This window comes from Lasioglossum baleicum, chromosome 19 (assembly GCF_051020765.1).
Source record: "Lasioglossum baleicum chromosome 19, iyLasBale1, whole genome shotgun sequence".
Taxonomy (NCBI): Eukaryota; Metazoa; Arthropoda; class Insecta; order Hymenoptera; family Halictidae; genus Lasioglossum; species Lasioglossum baleicum.
The window spans coordinates 3,875,689-3,895,547 of NC_134947.1; the positions used below are offsets into that span (position 1 = coordinate 3,875,689).

The 19,859-nt window shown below is 34.9% G+C and overlaps 7 protein-coding genes across 11 annotated transcripts; 3 read left to right on the forward strand and 4 right to left on the reverse strand.

Annotated features, from left to right (window-relative positions):
• Nucleotides 1-393: 393 nt before the first annotated feature.
• LOC143218447 (uncharacterized) lies at nucleotides 394-2,338 on the forward strand. Its single transcript, XM_076443619.1, has 3 exons — nucleotides 394-638; nucleotides 1,004-1,185; nucleotides 1,257-2,338. Exons 1-3 carry the CDS (start codon nucleotides 530-532, stop codon nucleotides 1,524-1,526), a joined length of 561 nt encoding a protein of 186 aa, XP_076299734.1. The 5' UTR covers nucleotides 394-529; the 3' UTR covers nucleotides 1,527-2,338.
• Nucleotides 2,301-3,687, reverse strand: Rps29 (ribosomal protein S29). Of its 2 annotated transcripts, XM_076443625.1 has the most exons (3): nucleotides 3,529-3,687; nucleotides 2,815-2,914; nucleotides 2,301-2,520 (listed from the first exon to the last, which is right to left on the reverse strand). In XM_076443625.1, the coding sequence occupies exons 1-3, from the start codon at nucleotides 3,588-3,590 to the stop codon at nucleotides 2,512-2,514; spliced, it is 171 nt and encodes a 56-aa protein (XP_076299740.1). In that variant the 5' UTR covers nucleotides 3,591-3,687; the 3' UTR covers nucleotides 2,301-2,511. The 2 variants fall into 2 exon arrangements, with proteins under 2 accessions (XP_076299740.1, XP_076299741.1); XM_076443626.1 differs by lacking the exon at nucleotides 2,301-2,520 and having other exon boundaries at nucleotides 2,809-2,914.
• A 727-nt stretch (nucleotides 3,688-4,414) lies between these two features.
• Ttll15 (tubulin tyrosine ligase-like 15) lies at nucleotides 4,415-9,302 on the forward strand. Its single transcript, XM_076443607.1, has 4 exons — nucleotides 4,415-5,566; nucleotides 5,650-6,833; nucleotides 6,914-7,118; nucleotides 7,191-9,302. The coding sequence occupies exons 1-4, from the start codon at nucleotides 5,525-5,527 to the stop codon at nucleotides 7,287-7,289; spliced, it is 1,530 nt and encodes a 509-aa protein (XP_076299722.1). The 5' UTR covers nucleotides 4,415-5,524; the 3' UTR covers nucleotides 7,290-9,302.
• Nucleotides 4,478-8,165, reverse strand: LOC143218448 (tRNA-specific adenosine deaminase 2). Its single transcript, XM_076443620.1, has one exon. The coding sequence runs from the start codon at nucleotides 8,163-8,165 to the stop codon at nucleotides 7,635-7,637; it is 531 nt and encodes a 176-aa protein (XP_076299735.1). The 3' UTR covers nucleotides 4,478-7,634.
• Smug (Single-strand-selective monofunctional uracil-DNA glycosylase) lies at nucleotides 8,322-10,213 on the reverse strand. 4 transcript variants are annotated; one of them, XM_076443611.1, is made up of 4 exons: nucleotides 9,948-10,202; nucleotides 9,081-9,693; nucleotides 8,533-8,682; nucleotides 8,322-8,462 (listed from the first exon to the last, which is right to left on the reverse strand). In XM_076443611.1, the coding sequence occupies exons 2-4, from the start codon at nucleotides 9,690-9,692 to the stop codon at nucleotides 8,352-8,354; spliced, it is 873 nt and encodes a 290-aa protein (XP_076299726.1). In that variant the 5' UTR covers nucleotide 9,693; nucleotides 9,948-10,202; the 3' UTR covers nucleotides 8,322-8,351. The 4 variants fall into 4 exon arrangements, 3 of the variants coding, with proteins under 3 accessions (XP_076299726.1, XP_076299727.1, XP_076299725.1); XM_076443612.1 differs by having other exon boundaries at nucleotides 9,081-9,302; nucleotides 9,948-10,192; XM_076443610.1 differs by having other exon boundaries at nucleotides 9,081-10,201.
• A 2,991-nt stretch (nucleotides 10,214-13,204) lies between these two features.
• LOC143218301 (ecdysteroid-regulated 16 kDa protein) lies at nucleotides 13,205-17,458 on the forward strand. The gene is made up of 4 exons (XM_076443422.1): nucleotides 13,205-13,409; nucleotides 16,865-16,978; nucleotides 17,057-17,238; nucleotides 17,319-17,458. Exons 1-4 carry the CDS (start codon nucleotides 13,310-13,312, stop codon nucleotides 17,400-17,402), a joined length of 480 nt encoding a protein of 159 aa, XP_076299537.1. The 5' UTR covers nucleotides 13,205-13,309; the 3' UTR covers nucleotides 17,403-17,458.
• Nucleotides 17,430-19,429, reverse strand: LOC143218300 (serine/threonine/tyrosine-interacting protein). Its single transcript, XM_076443421.1, has 5 exons — nucleotides 19,247-19,429; nucleotides 18,835-18,933; nucleotides 18,589-18,740; nucleotides 18,310-18,498; nucleotides 17,430-18,226 (listed from the first exon to the last, which is right to left on the reverse strand). Exons 1-5 carry the CDS (start codon nucleotides 19,283-19,285, stop codon nucleotides 18,016-18,018), a joined length of 690 nt encoding a protein of 229 aa, XP_076299536.1. The 5' UTR covers nucleotides 19,286-19,429; the 3' UTR covers nucleotides 17,430-18,015.
• Between the last annotated feature and the right edge of the window lie 430 nt (nucleotides 19,430-19,859).

Sequence of the window (19,859 nt, forward strand, 5' to 3'; positions counted from 1 at the left end):
TATTTAATAAATAATAAGCATAACATAAATGTTACATATTTTTTCTTATAATATAATCAGAAAATACGGTAATCGGTTTTATAAGATAATTTACAACACAATAATAGTGTACAGTGTACAGGTAAGCGCAAAGCAACTGAAGCAACGTATTGTTGCATTATATCTCTTATTGTTAGATATCTGCTTCTCTGTCGCCGATTGGCGCTGTTCCGTTCCCGCGCACCCGTCGCAAGATGACGCGAATCAATTGTTTGTCCATATTCGAATGCCGGCAATAATAAACTCTGGTTTATAAATCTGTATTGTAATTTGTCCAGATGTAATCTTTTCTTTAAATTCTAATACTTTACTTTGATATTCAAAGAGCCTCGAAGCCGCGGTTAAATATTTACCTATGAAAGAAAGAACACAATTGACGCGCCTCCACTATTTCAAAGTTCTCTACCGCCATTTCGTTGCTTTCGTAAAAAACAAGAATTTTCGCTAAAATTCTCTTCAATCACAGAAATATTTTTAATTTGCAATTATCATGGAGAGTTACATTTGTAATAAGTGTTACGCCACGGTTAACAGCGGAAAACAACCTTTTTCTTTAACACAATGCGGTCACATATACTGTCAGCAGTGTATTCAAGCGGGTAAGAGAGAAATGAGAATAAGTAAAATACTATAATTCTATAGTATAATACTATAAAGGAAATCTGTAGTGGTGACTATATAATTGATTAATAAAACTTTTACTTTGAAATATAATCGCTCGAATTTTATCTTCAAATAGGGTACAAACTTTTGCAATCATATGTAATATTTACATATATATATACTTACAATTGGTACTCATGGTCATATAAAGGTATGATATTTAAGGTTATTAGCTTTGTCTTGACCTTGATTATCATGAGATGAAATTAATAAATGTCCAAGTTAAATGGGACACCATATATGTATTAATACATAAACATTCCTACTGCATGTCTACAAATTATAATGTTTCCAAATGCAGCAGAGAAACAGTGTCCTCAGTGCCAAAAGGTGGACAGCTTTTCTGTAGAATTACAAGAACCTTCCCTATCCAGAGTGCAAAACTTTTTTACACCGATTAAGGAAGGACTGGAATTGCTGAACACAATTTTTGGTTTCCAAGATTATCAAATGAAAATTGTAATGCAACGTTTCCTGGAATTGGTTAGTTTCTACAATTTCCATGGATACATCGCACATTATAGTATGACTAATCGAATGGTGTTGAATTTAAGGATAAGAAATACAAATCATTGAAAGCCCATTACTACACTCTTAGCCAAAGTACAAAATATTTTAAGGATAAATACAACAAGGCTAAGATGGAAAATGTAGAACTGCGCAAGAAACTCATGTCCACGGAAATGCGTAATACAACAATGAACAGTATGAGTGACACGTCCACACCAGTAAACTCTATAAATAGAAAATTGAAACCAATAGGGTCCGATCTGGTCCGATCGCCAAGAACATATTCGCATGAAAATATGGATATAAGAACATAAAGAATGTGTAGATTGATTGTTGTTATGTTTATATGATAACTATTACAGGCACGCTACAACCGGTAGGACTAAATCATCGACAAGTAAAATGTTTTATGGTTTCCGTATACCCAATTTCCAATCTGCTAAATCATATACTTCTCGTGATATAGGTGATACTTCAGATTCCAACACTATTTATTCATTTAGACGATAAATCAACTTTATTTGTAGTCTAAATCATTTTATACGCAAATTTATATGAAATTATGTTAATTTTGTCGTTAATTAAAAAGATAGGAACTGTTATCTATTCACCCCGCTATACATATATGGGCGTCTAATTAATTATCAATTTAGGTGAAATAGACAATTATTATAATCATTGAACTACATATATTTGATCTTTTCTTTTTTCACAAAAATAAGTTCTAATTCTAACTGACAGTGTTTCGAATGTAATCAGTATACGTATACATATGTATATACATTGAGTGAAAATGGTAAACAAACATCGATCATTTGAAAAAGATAAAATCGCAGATTATGAGAAAATAAGTAATTTCGATTCTTTTAATATTTTTTAAAGGTAGCAGTTCCAGTAAATTTAAAGAATAGTTTATATTACGCGTATAATAGTTATAATCATTAACTAACTAAATAGTAATTATATAGAACAATATTTCATAGATATCAATATTACCAATGAACACTGTGATAAAATAATATTAATTTGGTATTCGTTGCTTTGTTTTATTTTATAATCGTGAGAGAAATAAACAGCATACGACTATATAAGGGTGTAATATAAATAAAATTATATTTTTGTTGTATTCATGATTTAAATACAATACAAATTTGTTATCTTCCAGTTCATACAATCAATGCAGATGTAATGTAAAGCTCGACTTTTGTTTTTGTGATACTAAAGATGTTTCCATTTTATACATAGAATCTGAATGTAGTTGCTTCGACCCGTTTTCAATGCCCGTATTCTATTTCCTCATTAATCCAGCTGCAAATAGAAAATGTATAATATTAAATACGATACTTGTGGCGAATGTTTCAATATGTAACATATTAACGAGTAGTCTGCGGATCTTTATGCATTTATGGCTTATAAAGATTTTCAAAAGTGCTGGAGATTTTCTTATTTATTTTGAATCTACAAATGCTATTACCAATGAAAATAGGATTTTATTTGGTTCCACTTTCTTCAAATTTCTCTACAAAATTTGAAAATTGCATAAACATCCCCGCTATCTGTTAACAAGTATTTCAAAATTGGAAGCATAATATGGTACTATACCTTCTTGAAGCCAATGTCAGCTGCATATTCTCTGAAGCACTGTCTGCAAATATTCAGGCCATATTTGCGGATCAATCCATGCCTATTGGCGCAAGCACGACTGTAAAGTGAATTATTTTATTTCAACAGGATTTATAATGGAAAGTATTGGGGTCATTCCATTGCCGGTTTCGAATTTTTTTAGAAATGTTAGGCCTTCAAAGTTTTCAATTTTTGCCCATTTCGGCGAAACGGGCCTCGCTTACGAATTTTTATCTCTGGAACTGTTTGTCCGATTGGGGTACATTTTTTTTTTGTTTTATTCGGAAAGGATTGGGCTATTACAAAATAATTTTTTCAACCTCGAAAATCAACTTTATATAAACATTCTTCGCTACGAATAATAATAATGACGAAAATCGAGATGGTAATATCTGGTGAAACACCCTGTACAGCAATGTTCACAATAACACAATTTTTAGGTTATGAGTAACAATGCGTGTGGAACTTAAATACTTTACCTTTACAAAATAAATTAATGAACACGTACGTCGATTTCGATACTATGATGTATACTTTGATGTTATTTGTATAATTGCTCAAATAGATGTATGAGCAATTAGAGAAATATACGTGGACGATGTCAACACGCGGTCAAATATATTCCGAGTAAATTATTAATGTAAAGTACAATTACAATTATTATACAATAATATAGATCGTGATAGTACTTACCAGGATCTAGATCCCTGACCGTATTTTCGCGGATGCGAGTACCAAATGTTTTGAAAACCCATTTCTTCGACAAGAAGATGCTCGTTGTATCACTTCAACGGAATGAAAGACAGGAAACGCAATTACAGTGCACCATCACGTTTGCGCAATGGAGCGCTGTATGCGATTTCCGCTCAAATTTGAATACTTTTCAGTATGAACGCATTCGATCGATAATTTTTCATATATAATATCACATTGTTTTATTCAAATTTATTCGTTGGCATTAGACAATGTAAGTTTATATCATCTAGATAATGTTTTATAATTACAAATATCCTAATGTGTACTGCGTGTAAATTTATATAGATTTTAAAAATTGATAATAGAATTTAGGTTGTTCTTGTAACAAGTAAACAATAAATATAGATATTTTTAATAAATTCACGAAAATTGGAAAGGAGGAAATATTAATAATTACAGCGCTAAACGTTAAACGTTATGTTAGCTTCTATACATATAAAAAGTTCGTAAATCTTTTATAATATATTATTGTTATTAACTTTCCCAAAAATCAAGTATGGTTCAAATACATCAAATGCATAGTATCCCAGCTAACCAGGCGTGCCTTGGGCAAGCCGTGCCTAGGGCACAGATCGGCAAATCATTGTCCAATCTACGCTCGGAGGTGCTCAAGTCCCGATTGGCTTAATTTTGGACGACCGTAGGACCAGGGTTTGGACATGGGCATGAGGTCGGCATCAGGTCGGCACGAATCGGCCGAATGTGCCTTTGTGGCAGCACTGTCGCACTGATGTACCGCATGCCGAATATCGTTTTACAGGTGAAACAAACAATTCCAATGCCGCTTTTGCAAAATTCACATGTTTTTCTATAAGCGAGGGTGAAACTAATATCCTAATCGCGATATGGAGCAACAAAAAATGAGTATACACATTCGGAGCTAATATCCCGTACATTACTACCGGGCCGGTATATAAGAGAAATTGGCGAAAAAAAAAATACAAATTTTATTTATTTCTCACATTTGTTATTTTTCCTAGACTGCGGATCTTTATGCGAAATAAAAATTGTCTGCATCGATTGCAAGAGACATAATCTAAAATTTGCATTGCCGTACAATTTTCTTTACAGTTCAATTTCAACTAATTGAATACACTTATATTTTAAAGATGATAAATAAAAATGATTTTATCATCTCCGCGCGAATGGCAGTACTCGATAAGTACTGTCCATCTGATTTTTCTAGACGCCCGAGGCCAATAGAAGAATATTCAACTTTTAAAGCGACCGAGTTTCGCCAATTTCTCTTATATACCGGCCCGGTAGTAATGTACGGGATATTAGCTCCGAATGTGTATACTCATTTTTTGTTGCTCCATATCGCGATTAGGATATTAGTTTCACCCTCGCTTATAGAAAAACATGTGAATTTTGCAAAAGCGGCATTGGAATTGTTTGTTTCACCTGTAAAACGATATTCGGCATGCGGTACATCAGTGCGACAGTGCTGCCACAAAGGCACATTCGGCCGATTCGTGCCGACCTGATGCCGACCTCATGCCCATGTCCAAACTCTGGTCCTACGGTCGACACTAGCTCGGCATATGCGCGCACAGGAGGTCGACCAAATTTAGATTTTTGGTTGGCTGGGATAATAACAAAACAGTATTTGTTAATGTATATGAGTTTATCTATTTATTTTTATTTCGATCGTTTCTGTATCATGCTAAAAAATATAAAAGGGTGTGGTTGTTTACGAATAATCGTTTACGGATGTATATACTAGAAATTTGGAAAAATGAGGGCACAGTATACGATCTATGAATACGAACCGGTTTTCACGTATGCATGTCCCACTTGAGAGACAAACGATATAGCGGGGGTAATTGCAACGGTACTTTCGTTGGCTACGACTTAGCGTTTTAAACAGAAATACACATCACCCTCAGTCGCAAGTGCATCGACAAATGATACTAGAATCGTATGTTTTATCATGTCCGACAAGAAGAAACAGGAAGAAAAGGATGAGACCGAGGTTCGTACTATATATACGATCTATACATACGACATAATAAATACATCTAAAAAGTGTGTCAAGTAATTCGTTCGAAATTGCAGGATCCCGATCGTACGGTCTGCGTTCAATTTATGAGTTTAAAAGTGAAGACTCTTCTAAAGATTTTTCTATATTCCATAGTAGTTCCGATAATTTTGTACTGTCTCTTCTTCGCCTATTTATATTATCAAGAAAATTTAATAAGAGTACATACGAAAATAATCAAAGTACAAGAAAAGAGACCAGTGTACAGGATATATGCAAGAAGCAACGATACTGGATACTTGAGGCACGTATTCGCTGTGCTGGACCGTTTAGGTTTCCAACGAACCGAGAATAATTCAAATTGGGACTTATTATGGGCTCATGATTATCCATTCAGAATCCTATCTTCCAACTTAAGTAAATTACAAGATCATCAGCGAGTTAATCATTTTCCTGGCTGTGGATATATTACAAACAAGGTAGACTTGTCGACAACTGAAGGACTGTACATACTTCCGGCGTTCAAGTTGCCGGAACAGCGGGACGAGTTCTTCAAATTTGCTGACAAGAATCCTGAAAAGATATTTGTGGAGAAATCCAATGATCATCGGGGTATCAAAGTGAAAAATACGAGCGAAATAAACCTCACGGCGAGTGGTTCGTTCGTGCAAGAATTTTTACAACGACCATTTCTCGTCGATGGTTACAAGTTCGATATTGGAGTGTATACTGTGATCACTTCGATCGATCCTCTTAGAGTATACATATACAAAGGTGACGTATTGTTTCGATTCTGTCCCATCAAATATTATCCGTTTGATCCAGAGGTTTTAGACAAGTATGTAGTCGGAGACGACTATCTGCCGATATGGAATGTTCCTTCCCTAAAGCATTATTACGCTAACTTAGGATTTTCGATGAAAGATTCGTTCGATGCTTACGTAAGATCGCAGGGAAGTGATTCGCAGAAAGTATGGAATGGTGTGTACGAAGCAATAAGAGAAATAACTTTGGCAAAGGAAGGATATATGAAAGAAGCTACGAAACGTTACGGAAGCGGAAGAAATTTCTTCGAACTAGTTCGGTTCGATTTTGCTCTCGACGAGAATCTGAACGTGTACACCATGGAAGCTAATATGTCTCCAAATCTATCCTCCGCGCATTATCCGCCAAATCAATTGCTTTACGAACAAGTTCTATATAACTTGTTCGCTCTAGTCGGTGTCGGACAAAGAATTAGAAAAGATTCCTTGAAAATAAGGTGGTGATCTAAGATCAAACGTAATACAAAGTTCAATGTAAACTGATTAATTAATAAACTTACCTTACTCTTTTTTTTAGAAGCCAAGTAGAGGATGAAATGATGGTAGCTGACAAGAATTTAGTGGTTCTGCCAGAACTCTGTGCAAAGTGTAACGATTGTTTCCATGTAGAATGTCAGCTTTGTAAACCATGTTTCACGACTGAAACTAAACTCGTCTTATCCCAAAGTTATAACGAGCAGCAAAATAAAATGGACTTTCAAAGGGTTTTCCCACCACCAATAGTAAGTTGTCTTCGCGGAAGAGTACTATTGTAATTGATCCTTTTCCTTACAAAGAATCATTATTATTTTTAGACGAAAGATATGGTGCTCAAAGATTATACGCTAAGAAATCAGTTATTAGTCAGATGGTACCAGGGAAAATGTGAGATAGACCACTCGTGGTGTTCGTAAATACTTTTAAACTAAAATCATTTTATCACAGTTTATTAGAAAAGTGCTTTTAGATATTTATAAACGAGTACAAAAAATTTAGAATACTTACTGCTTATACTATTCTAATTTTTAAAAAGACTTCTCTTTTTGTATTTATGTATTGTATCGTTCGAACTGTGTCAAAATAAAAATTACAATCCACACTTTTATTCATTGAAATCTTATAAAAGGAAAAATAAGTTAGAATCATTCAAAATGATATACTCTCTAAATTATCACACTTTTTTGTTTTGCGATCTTTTAATCCACACTTTCATTCATTAAAATCTTATAAAAAGAAAAATAAGTTAGAATCATTCAAAATTATATATTCACTAAATTGTCACACTTTTTTGTTTTGCGATCTTTCTTCACTTTTGATTTGGGTGCATTTGGGTTTGTGCCTTTATAAAATTCTTTCAGCAAAGCCATTGCTGCATCGCTCTTAACGCCACCAATTATTTTTGTTTCTGAATTATAAATGTTTGGTACGCTAAAAACGCTGAAGCATCCGCCGAAACGATCGTTTGCGCAGCCGTACACGATATTACGTATACGCAGTTGATACAATGCTGAAGTACACATAATGCATGGTTCTACAGTGACTATAACGTCAACGTTAGTCAAAACATTTTTGTAGTTCAGATTTTTCTTTTCACAGAATTCCAACGCCTGATCTATACAGTTTAGCTCAGCATGTCTAGTCGCATTATGCGTTTCATTAACGGCATTGTTACCTATAGCAATCACTTCATTATTGTATACAAACAAACATCCAACAGGAACTTCTCCTGCTTTTAACGAATCGTTCGCCTTTTCTAATGCAACATCCATCCAACCCAATATGTCCATCATGTTACTTTGTGTTGTAATATTTAGAAATTTTCAAATGATGTTTTTAGGTATTAGATAAATAGAACACTCGCATAAATACGTAGAATATTTTAGTAACGAAAAGACACGCAAAGGTTTTTACATACGAGCCACAGTCCAATCAACAGAATCTTGTTTGTTAAAGTGTTTTTGGATTAATAAATATACTTAACTCGTAAAGCATTCGAGTAATCCAAACTCACTTAACTTTTTTGTTGCTTTTTCGCTCCAATTTTTATTATTCGCAGCTCTCGGACTCGGATGAGGTAAACATAGAATCTGAACATAATTAGACCCATTATCTATTTTGATAAGAAAAACAATGAATAGGTTTAGTATTCATGCTCACCTTGATAGGTAGTTTATGAGATTGTACTACAAGCTGCGAACGTTTCTCTGCGTATATACCAATGCCAATAAGAATTTCTACTTTTAGCAGTCGAATTATATCAGCCAGAACTTTATCACAAGCAGAATGCACCTTCGCTATTTCGGCTCCCTGCAAATATCAAATATGTAAGGAATACACGTAATTTTATTAGGTATGCAAATAAGTTTGGTGCCTTTTCAAAATTCGAGTAATTTGTATAATGCAAATCATACTCTCCGGACATGGCCCCAACAGACTATCATCTGTTCAGGTTCCTCTAACAGAATTTTTCCAGGGAATATTACAGATCCATTGAAGAGGTAGAAAAATGCATAAATGATTTCACAGCGAGGAAACCACCATCCTTTTTCCAGGAAGGCATCTATAATCTTCCAACTAGATAGGAAAAAGTACTACAAAATGATGGTGACCACGTTGTAACATAATCTCGTAAGCTTCCTTCGTGAATAAAAGCTAAATACGGCTAGAAAAAGACACCAAATTCATTTGCACGTGTAATATATTACCTTTATTTCGGACGGTGTGATGTTGCGTCCTTTCTTATCCATGAACGCAATAGGACAATAATTGTGTATGTACGCATGTTCAAAGAAGTTCTCTGGGTTTCCACACAATTCTTTAAAAAGTCCCCACAATCTCTTTCCACTGACCTCGCTACGCGTACATTGAAATCCAGTCACTTTTCTATCCGGCTGTTCTTTGGCAGGTTTTCCAACTGGTCCACAAATCTTTAACCAATCACGAACCATATTTATTTCCCCAAACGGAACACCGGTTTGGGACATGCCCCATGGACCAGGATTCATTCCAAGAAATAGGATCTTTTTCGTGGTAGAGCAATATTTTTTCACATACATGGAATGTATATTAAACGCATATTCAAGAGGACTATAAACATATTCTATGGGTAGACGAAACGTAAATTTTCCTAACTCGGTAGTCAAGTTACGTTCCAACGATAACAACTCTTCCGAAATATCCACAAGCGCTGTACCAGTTGTACTTGCTACACAATCCTCTGTATCTTTGTCATCTTCTTCTGAAATTTTGATTCTCTTAGCATTAACATCTAGAGATTCGCTGTCCCTTCTTGTTTTAGTTTTTCTTGACTTTGACATTCTGGTTAAGTGTGTATTTATGTTATTTGTTGAGTAGTTAATGGTTATTTTCTTGTAACGCCACTCAAATTTCGTGTTATTATTCATACATATTTCTATGCTTGTAAATACATGCGTGAAAGTAAATACATATACGTTTTTCAAGCACGTTTCGAAAATGTAATTTAAATATTATGTGTTAATACATTTTCAGAGGCAAAAAGACACTCTTTCACAGTTAGTATTACACTTATCGAGATAAAATATGATACTTACAATGAAAAAATTTGTATAAACTATGTGTGTGTACATCAACGTACATGTCCCCTTCCCACTTCCCACGATTCCCTGATTCCCACTGATTCCCACTGATTCCCACCAATTCCCACCAATTCCCACTGACTGATTCCCACGTGTTCCCACGTTCTCAAAAATCAACCATAGATTTCTCAAGACTAGAGTATACTCTCTGCTAGAGATAAGTGACTGTAAGTGACAGACCATTTATTCCTAAATATGTCCATGTGACAGACAGAATGTAGTGTAGCGCAGTGTAGCGTGACCCGTTGATCACGCGAACATAGTTACGACAGCGTACCGCAATATAGGTTCGATTAATGGCGCTGAGAGGGAAATTTGAATATAAAGCATAACGTTTAGGTCAAAGCCGCGTATTTCATATACATATATTCTTTATTCGGGCACGATAGCTTAGGCTTAGAATAAGTAGGGAAACAAGAGGTTTCCACAGAGATCCTTGACGAAACCAGATGAGCGAGACTAATCGAGGAATTTGGGTAAAGTCATGTAACTCTTGGAGGAGCTTCTCCAATTTCGCATAAATAGGCAGTCGAAGTCTAGAATCGGTCAAGGACGGGAAGTCGTAAATCTCAGTCAAGGACCTCTTGGAACTCCCTCGGACCTCTCTCTCGCTCGGTCCCACGACCCTCCTTTTGACGGGCCTTCACCCTCGCGTGTACCCCACTCTCGTGCGCGCGCTATTGAGGCACCTCCACCACCAATCACCATCGAGCAGCAACCGAAGACGAGCCACCCGACGAATCAACGTCCAGCTGGAAGATCCGAATTTTCCTATTGGCTAAGGAAATGGATGCTGGAAGAAGATAAAACTTCAGGACGAGGCAAATACGAGGCAGATAGATTTCTCAGATCATAGAGTCAACAACTAAAAGTTTCAATTAAATAAAGTCTATTTTTATTTTTTCTTTACATTACATTGTTCAAAGTTATTTTCTGCAGACCTTCCACGAGCAGAGTGCTTCAGCGCTCCACGGGCACCCGAACCCAGCGAATTCCCTAATCCCACCACACTGCGACGTAACAGTAGCAAAACGCTCAAACTGTTAGCCAAATGTTACCGACAGAGGTACCGTCGGTAACCACGCCAGCTAGCGGTACATTCGGAACTAAATTTGGATATATATGTATATATATATATATACATCTGCATAGCACCATGTATATGTATTATAAACGAGGACGTCCCATTCGTAGAACAGTACACATATTTTTCATATTTTCCATTATCGAAAATCTTGTATAGATTTTGAAAATTTATGCTTCGACGCAATTGCTCTGAATATTTTAACGACCGAAAATTTTATCAATACTTTTTACTCGCCAATCTTAAAGTCACGCACTTACATTATATTAGATATCGTGTACATATATTTAGTTTAGAATGTATTGAAGAAAATAGCTGTGTCAGCAGTACCATAAATATTCGCATTGACTTTTGCTAATTAAACGATCCTATCCTTATCTATATATACTGTTCAATTGCATTTATATCGGTTGCGCGCAAAATTCGAAAGTTTACCGGTACATATTACGGAAAGGGAAGTAATGTAATCTGGGATACATTAAAATATTTGCACGAGTTATCTATACAGAGTTCAATTCATTGAAGCGAAGTTAACATACAGGGTGTTTACCTACAGGTGAGAGAAAATTTAAGGGGTGGTCCTCGACGATAATATAAGACGAAAGTGAAGAATAAAAAAATTGCGATTTCGGCTTCGTTATTTAGTTATTAACAATTAAAAATCCGCCTAAAATGCTGCAACACTTCTAACAAAAGTATACGTTGCGTACGTCAGACAGGCGAGCGACAGTCTCGTATCAAGTGACAAACGCATGCATACCTTGGTTCTCATTTAGGGCCCCAGCGAGGTGAAAATGTTTAAAAAATCGGTGGACGACATTGAACCTACCTACTCGTTAAAATCCACAAGGGCATTTCTAATATCCGCCCTATGGAATTATCGAGTAGAAGGGATCAATGCCCTTTCACTTTTAAATTCTTCTCAAACATATCCACAAATCCTTATCCTGCACTATAATTGTTCATAACACCGTACCTAATATACTGGAATAAACGCTCTAGCACTATTTACAATATCATACACACGCACTACGAGTTTACAGAGAGTACAAGTTTACTGAGGGGAATGAGGAGAATGTAAAGAACTGGTAATCCTTTAATGTTGAAACACTGCACTTTATTGAACTTTATACTTTATTTACGTCGCGAGACTCGCTCACAGACGGAACGGACATCTTGAGGTCGTGTGATTTCTGCGAACGGAAATCTTCGACGCGTGCGAGAAGAATCGTCCGTTCAAGCTAGCATCCGTCTGTGAGCGAGTCTCGCGACGTAAATAAAGTATAAAGTTCAATAAAGTGCAGTGTTTCAACATTAAAGGATTACCAGTTCTTTACATTCTCCTCATTCCCCTCAGTAAACTTGTACTCTCTGTAAACTCGTAGTGCGTGTGTATGATATTGTAAATAGTGCTAGAGCGTTTATTCCAGTATATTAGGTACGGTGTTATGAACAATTATAGTGCAGGATAAGGATTTGTGGATATGTTTGAGAAGAATTTAAAAGTGAAAGGGCATTGACCCCTTCTACTCGATAATTCCATAGGGCGGATATTAGAAATGCCCTTGTGGATTTTAACGAGTAGGTAGGTTCAATGTCGTCCACCGATTTTTTAAACATTTTCACCTCGCTGGGGCCCCAAATGAGAACCAAGGTATGCATGCGTTTGTCACTTGATACGAGACTGTCGCGCGCCTGTCTGACGTACGCAACGTATACTTTTGTTAGAAGTGTTGCAGCATTTTAGGCGGATTTTTAATTGTTAATAACTAAATAACGAAGCCGAAATCGCAATTTTTTTATTCTTCATTTTCGTCTTATATTATCGTCGAGAATCACCCCTTAAATTTTCTCCCACCTGTAGGTAAACACCCTGTATAATGTATAAGGGGCGTTTCATCAGTTACGCTGTTTTGCAAGTAATGTCGCGTTCGAGTTCTCTTCTGTTTCTTTGTTTTCGTCGGTGCTAGGTATTGTGTAGTTAGTTCAACTGATTGCATATTTAAATATATATTCCATACATTACATTTTGATCGAGGAGAATGATTCCTCATTAACATATCACCCTTGACGAGAATGATTAATACCCAAATACGTGTACTTATAATACACACGTAACTTAAGAACAGAGTCGGCGAGGCGACTCGAAACCACGAAACGTGGTTGATCGCTGACCGATGTTTATTTCGTTGGAGACCGCTCCGCAATAGTTTATTACCCGCTCAGAGGTCGAATGAACAACATGCGTCCAACGATCGCTCCGATTCTTCTCCCCTGTGTTCTGATCTTTATTTTACCATCGATATGTCGAGCTATCGAAGTCAACGACTGCGGTAAGCTTATATTTTAATTATAAAATAAAAAAAAATATACAGCATATTCTTATCATTCATATTATTTTCGGATGAATTATCTGTTTCTTCCGAGTCTACAGTAATTTATATTCGATCTCACGATTTTACATAGTCCAATTATAACTTTCAATTACTTAAATAAATCTTTCTTCTAAATAAATGAATTTTTATCGAATAAAACTTCAACGCGAAATAAATATTTGCTAGCGAAGTCAACATACCTTTGTTTATGCTTGAAACACTAAATTTAAAGTTTTCAAACTGTATAAGTATCATGCGCGAAGCAATTAAGAGTTAAGTTACTTGTGGATATGAAAAAAAACAGAGTAATTATTCAGATCATAAAAATTAGACAGCGGATCTTTATGCAGAATAAAAATTGTCTACCTAAATTGCAACAAACGTTGAGCAGAAATTGATTTTCTTTCTTAATACGTTTATTAATAGGTTGAAAATAATATAACCGTCAATTCAAATAACATTTTATTACCGGACTGCGGACGTTTAGGCAATTTTCAATTTTTCTAGGCTTCACAGAACGTGGAATCATGTGAAATCTGATTTTCAGTGGTAGTAGTCTTTGCATAGATACGAAATAAATGAAAATCATACTAAACTTTGTGGAATTTTATTTTCTAGCATTTTTTGAACATTTTTGGAAGCCATAAACGCATATAAACATCAGCAGTCTAGTTATTACTGTGTTAAATTACGTCTATATATACTTGTTTTTGTCATAAATGCATAAAATCCGCTGTCTATTAATCATTTTTGGATATTGTTCAAACACTGGATGGAATTATTAATGACGTAACAATTAGTATATTGGATGAAATACAAACGATGTTTAAATAACGACTGCCCAAAAAGAAAATGCTCCCTCGTGCGCACTCATCTATCTCTTTATCTCGTTTAATCGAATTAAATTCATACATTTTGCCTTTCACTCATCATGTCTCTTTTTCATTCTCACTACACATATCCACATAGATAGATATATGATGGTGAGGGGGGGGGGGCGAAATTCTGTCTATGCGTGTGTATTTATGGTACAATCAAAACATAGTCTTCTATATAGAATACATTCCCCACTTGATGAATAGTAATCTATATATGTATATGGATCTGTCAGTCCCTTTCACAACTGCATGCGTACCGACTTTCTTATAAGAACATTTTTTTAAATAATAAAACTTTTACTTTACTAAGGTCTTCCAGAACTTGAAAAAGTTAAGGCAAAAATGGTTGAATTCGTATTTTAGTTATTTCCGCGTTGGGGTTAGGTCGGGGTTCGTATTATGTATTCATATTTGAACAAGTGTACTAATATGTATGTGGATAGTTCGAAGAAGTCTCGTAGAACTGATCGCGCGAATTCTAGTATATCATGCAAATATCAAACTTCTGAATAATTACCAAAAACAGTGAAAGAAATGCATCCATTGTCTTCCTGTTCTGAAAAAAGCCTTATTTGCGATACACGAGAGTATTTCGTCTGATAATGATAAATATACACATATGTATATATGTCTATGTATATATCGGTTAAGGGCATCATTTTGTATTTTTAATCAACTTGGAATAATTTGTTGACGCTTGTTATCAAAAATTTTCTATCTATTCGTTGCTTAATAATTGCTTTTGTCATGAATTTAATTGTATCGCAGATAACAGACTTGTATTTGACCGAATACAATAATGACTATCTATAATTATATAGGGTTGTACTGTGGTAACAAAAATTTATGCGCTGCGATTTTTCGGAAAGGCGAGGACCAGGGAGAAAACCCCGAATATAAAATTTCAATGGCGGGTCTCCATTAGTTTACGAGATATTCATGAAAAACTATGAAAAAATGTTTTTCTGTGAGAAAAAGAAGTTTTTTTATTAATTCGTAGTCGTAGGCATTCTGTAATTTATTTTGCATTATTTGTGATAAACGATTAATTATCAACCTTCCTTCTGTATCGTCAAATTTTTCTGGACGGTTTTGTTCAAAAGCAAAAAAAATATCAACGAAGTTTTAATCCGAAGTTTTGGTCCTATTTACCGGACACAAGAAATTTGTGATGACAAATTAATTAATCAATCTTTTTTTACGCCGTGGTACAATAAAATTTTCTATAATCGGAAACGAAAAACTGCGTTGTCTCGGGGAATAAGGTTTCTAACAAATGTTTGCTATATATCTTGTGTTAAACAAAAATGATTGTAATACTTTTGATTTACATACGAAGGGGAAACATCGATTTTATTTTTCGAAATAAAGTACTACTAGGTGCTTCATATGTTATTTTTAATTTCTAAATTATTTCTAAGCTCTAATTTCTAAAAAGTTTGTTTCGTGTCCGATAACCGGATGAGGATGGGACACAAAAAGGTATTAACCTTTACCCTGATTCCCGCATTCGATAATTCGCTCGCTTCAGAAAAATTAATCGAACCAATACATCAATTTGCAATGTAATAAAATTATTGGTATTGATCTGGTTACCTAGTATCTTTTTAGCGAGTGAATTCTAAAAATCCACTTACATATTCATTAAAGGATATATTTTTTGTAAATAAAATATTTTCTTTATTCTAACCCCCAAAACATTTATCATATAATAATGACGATTCTCATGTTTGACAATTGAACATCTCGGATGTTTATGCAATTTGCAATTTTTGTAGACCAATTTCAAGAAAGACGAATCAAATAAAATCTTGTCTTTGGTGGTAGCAGCCTTTGTAGATTTGAAAGAAACAAAAATCGTTCTATTTAAACTCCGTCGAATTTTACATTCTAGCATTTTTCGAAAATTTTCAGGAGCCATATAAATGCATAAAGATCCGCAGTCTATATATATAGGTTATGCTAATTATGTTATCTATACACCTGACAGGCAGAATCAAATGTATCGTACAGATACTTAAATTCAGGCTTATCCCTTCCCACTCCTCAAAGTCTCAGCTCATAATTTTGTGTGGCTCATACCGCACAATATCCAATTATAGGTTGCATAACGTACAATTGAAGTAATGACATACGATTTCAATAATAATGGAGAGGGGTTTGCATCCGGAAAACGAAGTTCAAAGTCATGGCTGTTGCTAGTAATTTTTTCTTATGTCGATATGGGCACCCTTTTACGTAAACAACTGAAACTGACAATGAAACACAAACTGTTTCTGCCGTTCGTATAAATCCATCGAGAGCGATATAATAATCGAACGAACAATGCGTCTTGATATTATGAAATTTGATCGCAATATTTTGACCAAAAGAAAAAAACAGAATTTTACTTGCTTGCAAGAGCAGCAACATTTAACAACGTTTAGGTATACGAACATTGACTGATCCAATTAGTGCTAATAGGATTATATCCGAACACTGAATCGGATGACGTGTTCCTTATAAGTATCTCCTTATTTGTTTTCTTTTATACAGGCTCGAAACTTGGGACCCTTAAATCCGTAACTTTGAGTGGATGCGATACGTCCAAACAAGTTTGCGATTTAGTACGCGACACGAATGCAACGATTGATATAGAGTTTTCAGTCGGTTAGTATGGTTTCTCGAGAATTTCTTTTAGCAGAGATTATTCAGAATACAAGAAACTTATATTTATTTTCTTTACAGATACGGATGTATCACAACTAGTGGCAGTTGTACATGGAATTATCATGGATGAACCTGTAGCTTTTGCATTGCCAAATGCGAATGCTTGCGAAACTCCTTCTTTGGGAATCACATGTCCCATAGCTAAGGGTACACAATCTCACTATACAAATACAATGCCAGTGCTGAAATCTTATCCTCAGGTAATTCGATATTAAGTATCCTTAATAAGATTTTTCCTTTTCGCTGTCTAAACTAATCATTTGAACAACGATTATTGTAGCTCTCTTTGATTATGAAGTTGGAGCTTCAAAATGAAAACAAGGAGGACATACTTTGCATGATGATCCCCACTAAAATTGTATAGGTGGCATTAATTTGACATATAGCAGTCTCATGTTTAAGAAAACTGTGTATTTTACAAAAGTTGTATGAAATAAATACAAAACTTAGTAATAAAAAATGTTGTTTACCATGTTTCTTAAGCTGCACCGTGTTTCAATGTACATGATATACAAAAATTTTGTACAATGTTTATTGTAGTCGACGAAATAAATAGCGAAGAGCTTACAAACATTAATTGCATTCTTCTTGTAAGCGAGTAATAAATTGTATGCAGCCTGCACGCTGAATAAATAAAAATTAGTACTACTATTTACGACAACGTGTGTCTTAAGAATTATTCACTGTCTATTAGCATGTGCTATAGTAAAAAATATAGGTAGAACACCGAACGCTAGTAACACCTCGGTTACCTAAATAAACGATCACTTTAACTAGATACATTTGTGTATTGCGATAAATTTATAATCTCTATATATTAATATTAGCAATTTCGTTTGATTTTACAATGTACCTCTGCATGTTTAGGTATCTTTTCGAACATGACCACATGTCTTGCTGTCTCGTTAAGAGTCTATCGGCTTTCATCTAGTTTAAGGTAAGTCTTTCAGTGATTTTTAACATTTTCACAATTAATATCAACTGTCCATCTCGTCGCATCTATCCTCTACTCGTTCGGTATCCATTTGATGTATTGTTCGTTTACTTCGTTGTTTCACTGAACTTTGCTGACCATTTCTCAATGTCTTTTGCGCTTGGTATATCGGTTCGTATTCTTTCAATTGCGTCATGAAACCTTCGTTAGGATTTATGCAAAACCTTCTTTGTTGCACCATCGCGTATGCCCGTCTAAAAAAATATGTTCTTTCAGTGTTTCCCCTTAATGGACACGTGAAATTATTGTGCACAATTTTACACATTCAGGACATTACGTCTGCGACAATCCGTACGTCTCCATAACGTACGCCAGAACCAATGCGGCAGACCTTGATATTCCAGCGTTACCGTGTACTAAGACTTGACCCCCGGAGCTTAAACCTTCATCTATAAACGTTTTAACTTTTTGAAAATGTTGAATAATATTCTCGGTTGCTGTATCGGCAATATTTAGAACAAGATACCTGCAACGTCACTTATTAATATAGAATTCCAAGTTTGTGCGTTATATATATATATCTTTTCTTTTAAAGATTTGTTAGAGAGTTTCATACTTGAATTTGTCGGGAAAGTTGGGCTTTATAAAATTTGCTTCTATATCTTGTCTAACGCACACTATATGAGTTATACCATGTTCTAACAAAGATTGTAATTTTGAACGACTAGCAGCACTGTATGGACCAAGGTATAATCTAGGTACCACCTCCTAATATAAGGTAATCAATTAATTTCAAACATATAAACCTTTCGGCATTGTTTCTACGAGTACACATCTCTTTTGCCAACTACATCCGAGATACCTGCATGTGCCTCCTCATAGTGTAAGTCCATTCTTTCGGTTCGTCCATGTGGATAGGTATCCTTGGATAATCGTCCGATTCATTTTCGCTAGTGGTTTCCTACAAAACAATTTTTAAAATGTCGTATATCGAACTCTAACTGAAACGATACGGTAAAGTCTCTCCTTTCACAACAAACAAAAAGAAAGTCGTCTTGTCAGAATAACACAAATATATGAAAATGAAATTTTTTTTACGTAAGATACGAATATATAGCATAGCTGATTCTCTTTCTAAATATAAAATGAGTTTACAAATATTAAAACATATATCCACGAAAATAAAAAAAGAAAGATGTATATTTATAATGTAACCTAAAAGAAGGGGAATCCAATGTTTGTGACAGTTTGAAATTACTAATTAGTTTACACACCTCATCCTGATGAGTTTCATTACTGTCTAGAGACAGCATACCACTAATTTTTCACACCTGTATATACGAAACAATCAAATTTACACAACAGAAGAGAGAACACGATACTGGTTTTACCGCGATCAGAATATGTACATTGTTTTCTGGTAAAGCGGCCATTTGTGAAATATTTAACATAGTTATTACTGCTCTCTGTTGTACGATCTACGAAGTACATTACTATACAGGGTGTCCCCCACTGATATATATAGTATATATCAGTGGTGTCCCCAGATGTCCCAAACCTATCATGCCTATCAAGTCTTTCGTATATAAAAAGTGAAGATTTTTATGGATTTTTACAATTTTCTATTGATATATACAATTATTCGACGAAGTGAACATTTTTACATACTTCGTGGTACTATAGCATTTTGCCCACATCCGTCATCTGGTAGATGAAGCAATCTTGGAACACGGCATGTTATCTGAAGCCAAGTCTAAATATAAATATATAGACTTGAAGAATCTAATAAGGTTCTATATCGATGGGCGATCTCTCGACCAATAGCGGTCCCCTACCATCGCACGTCTAAAAATTGAAAGGTCTGACTCCTGAACGAAAAACACGGAC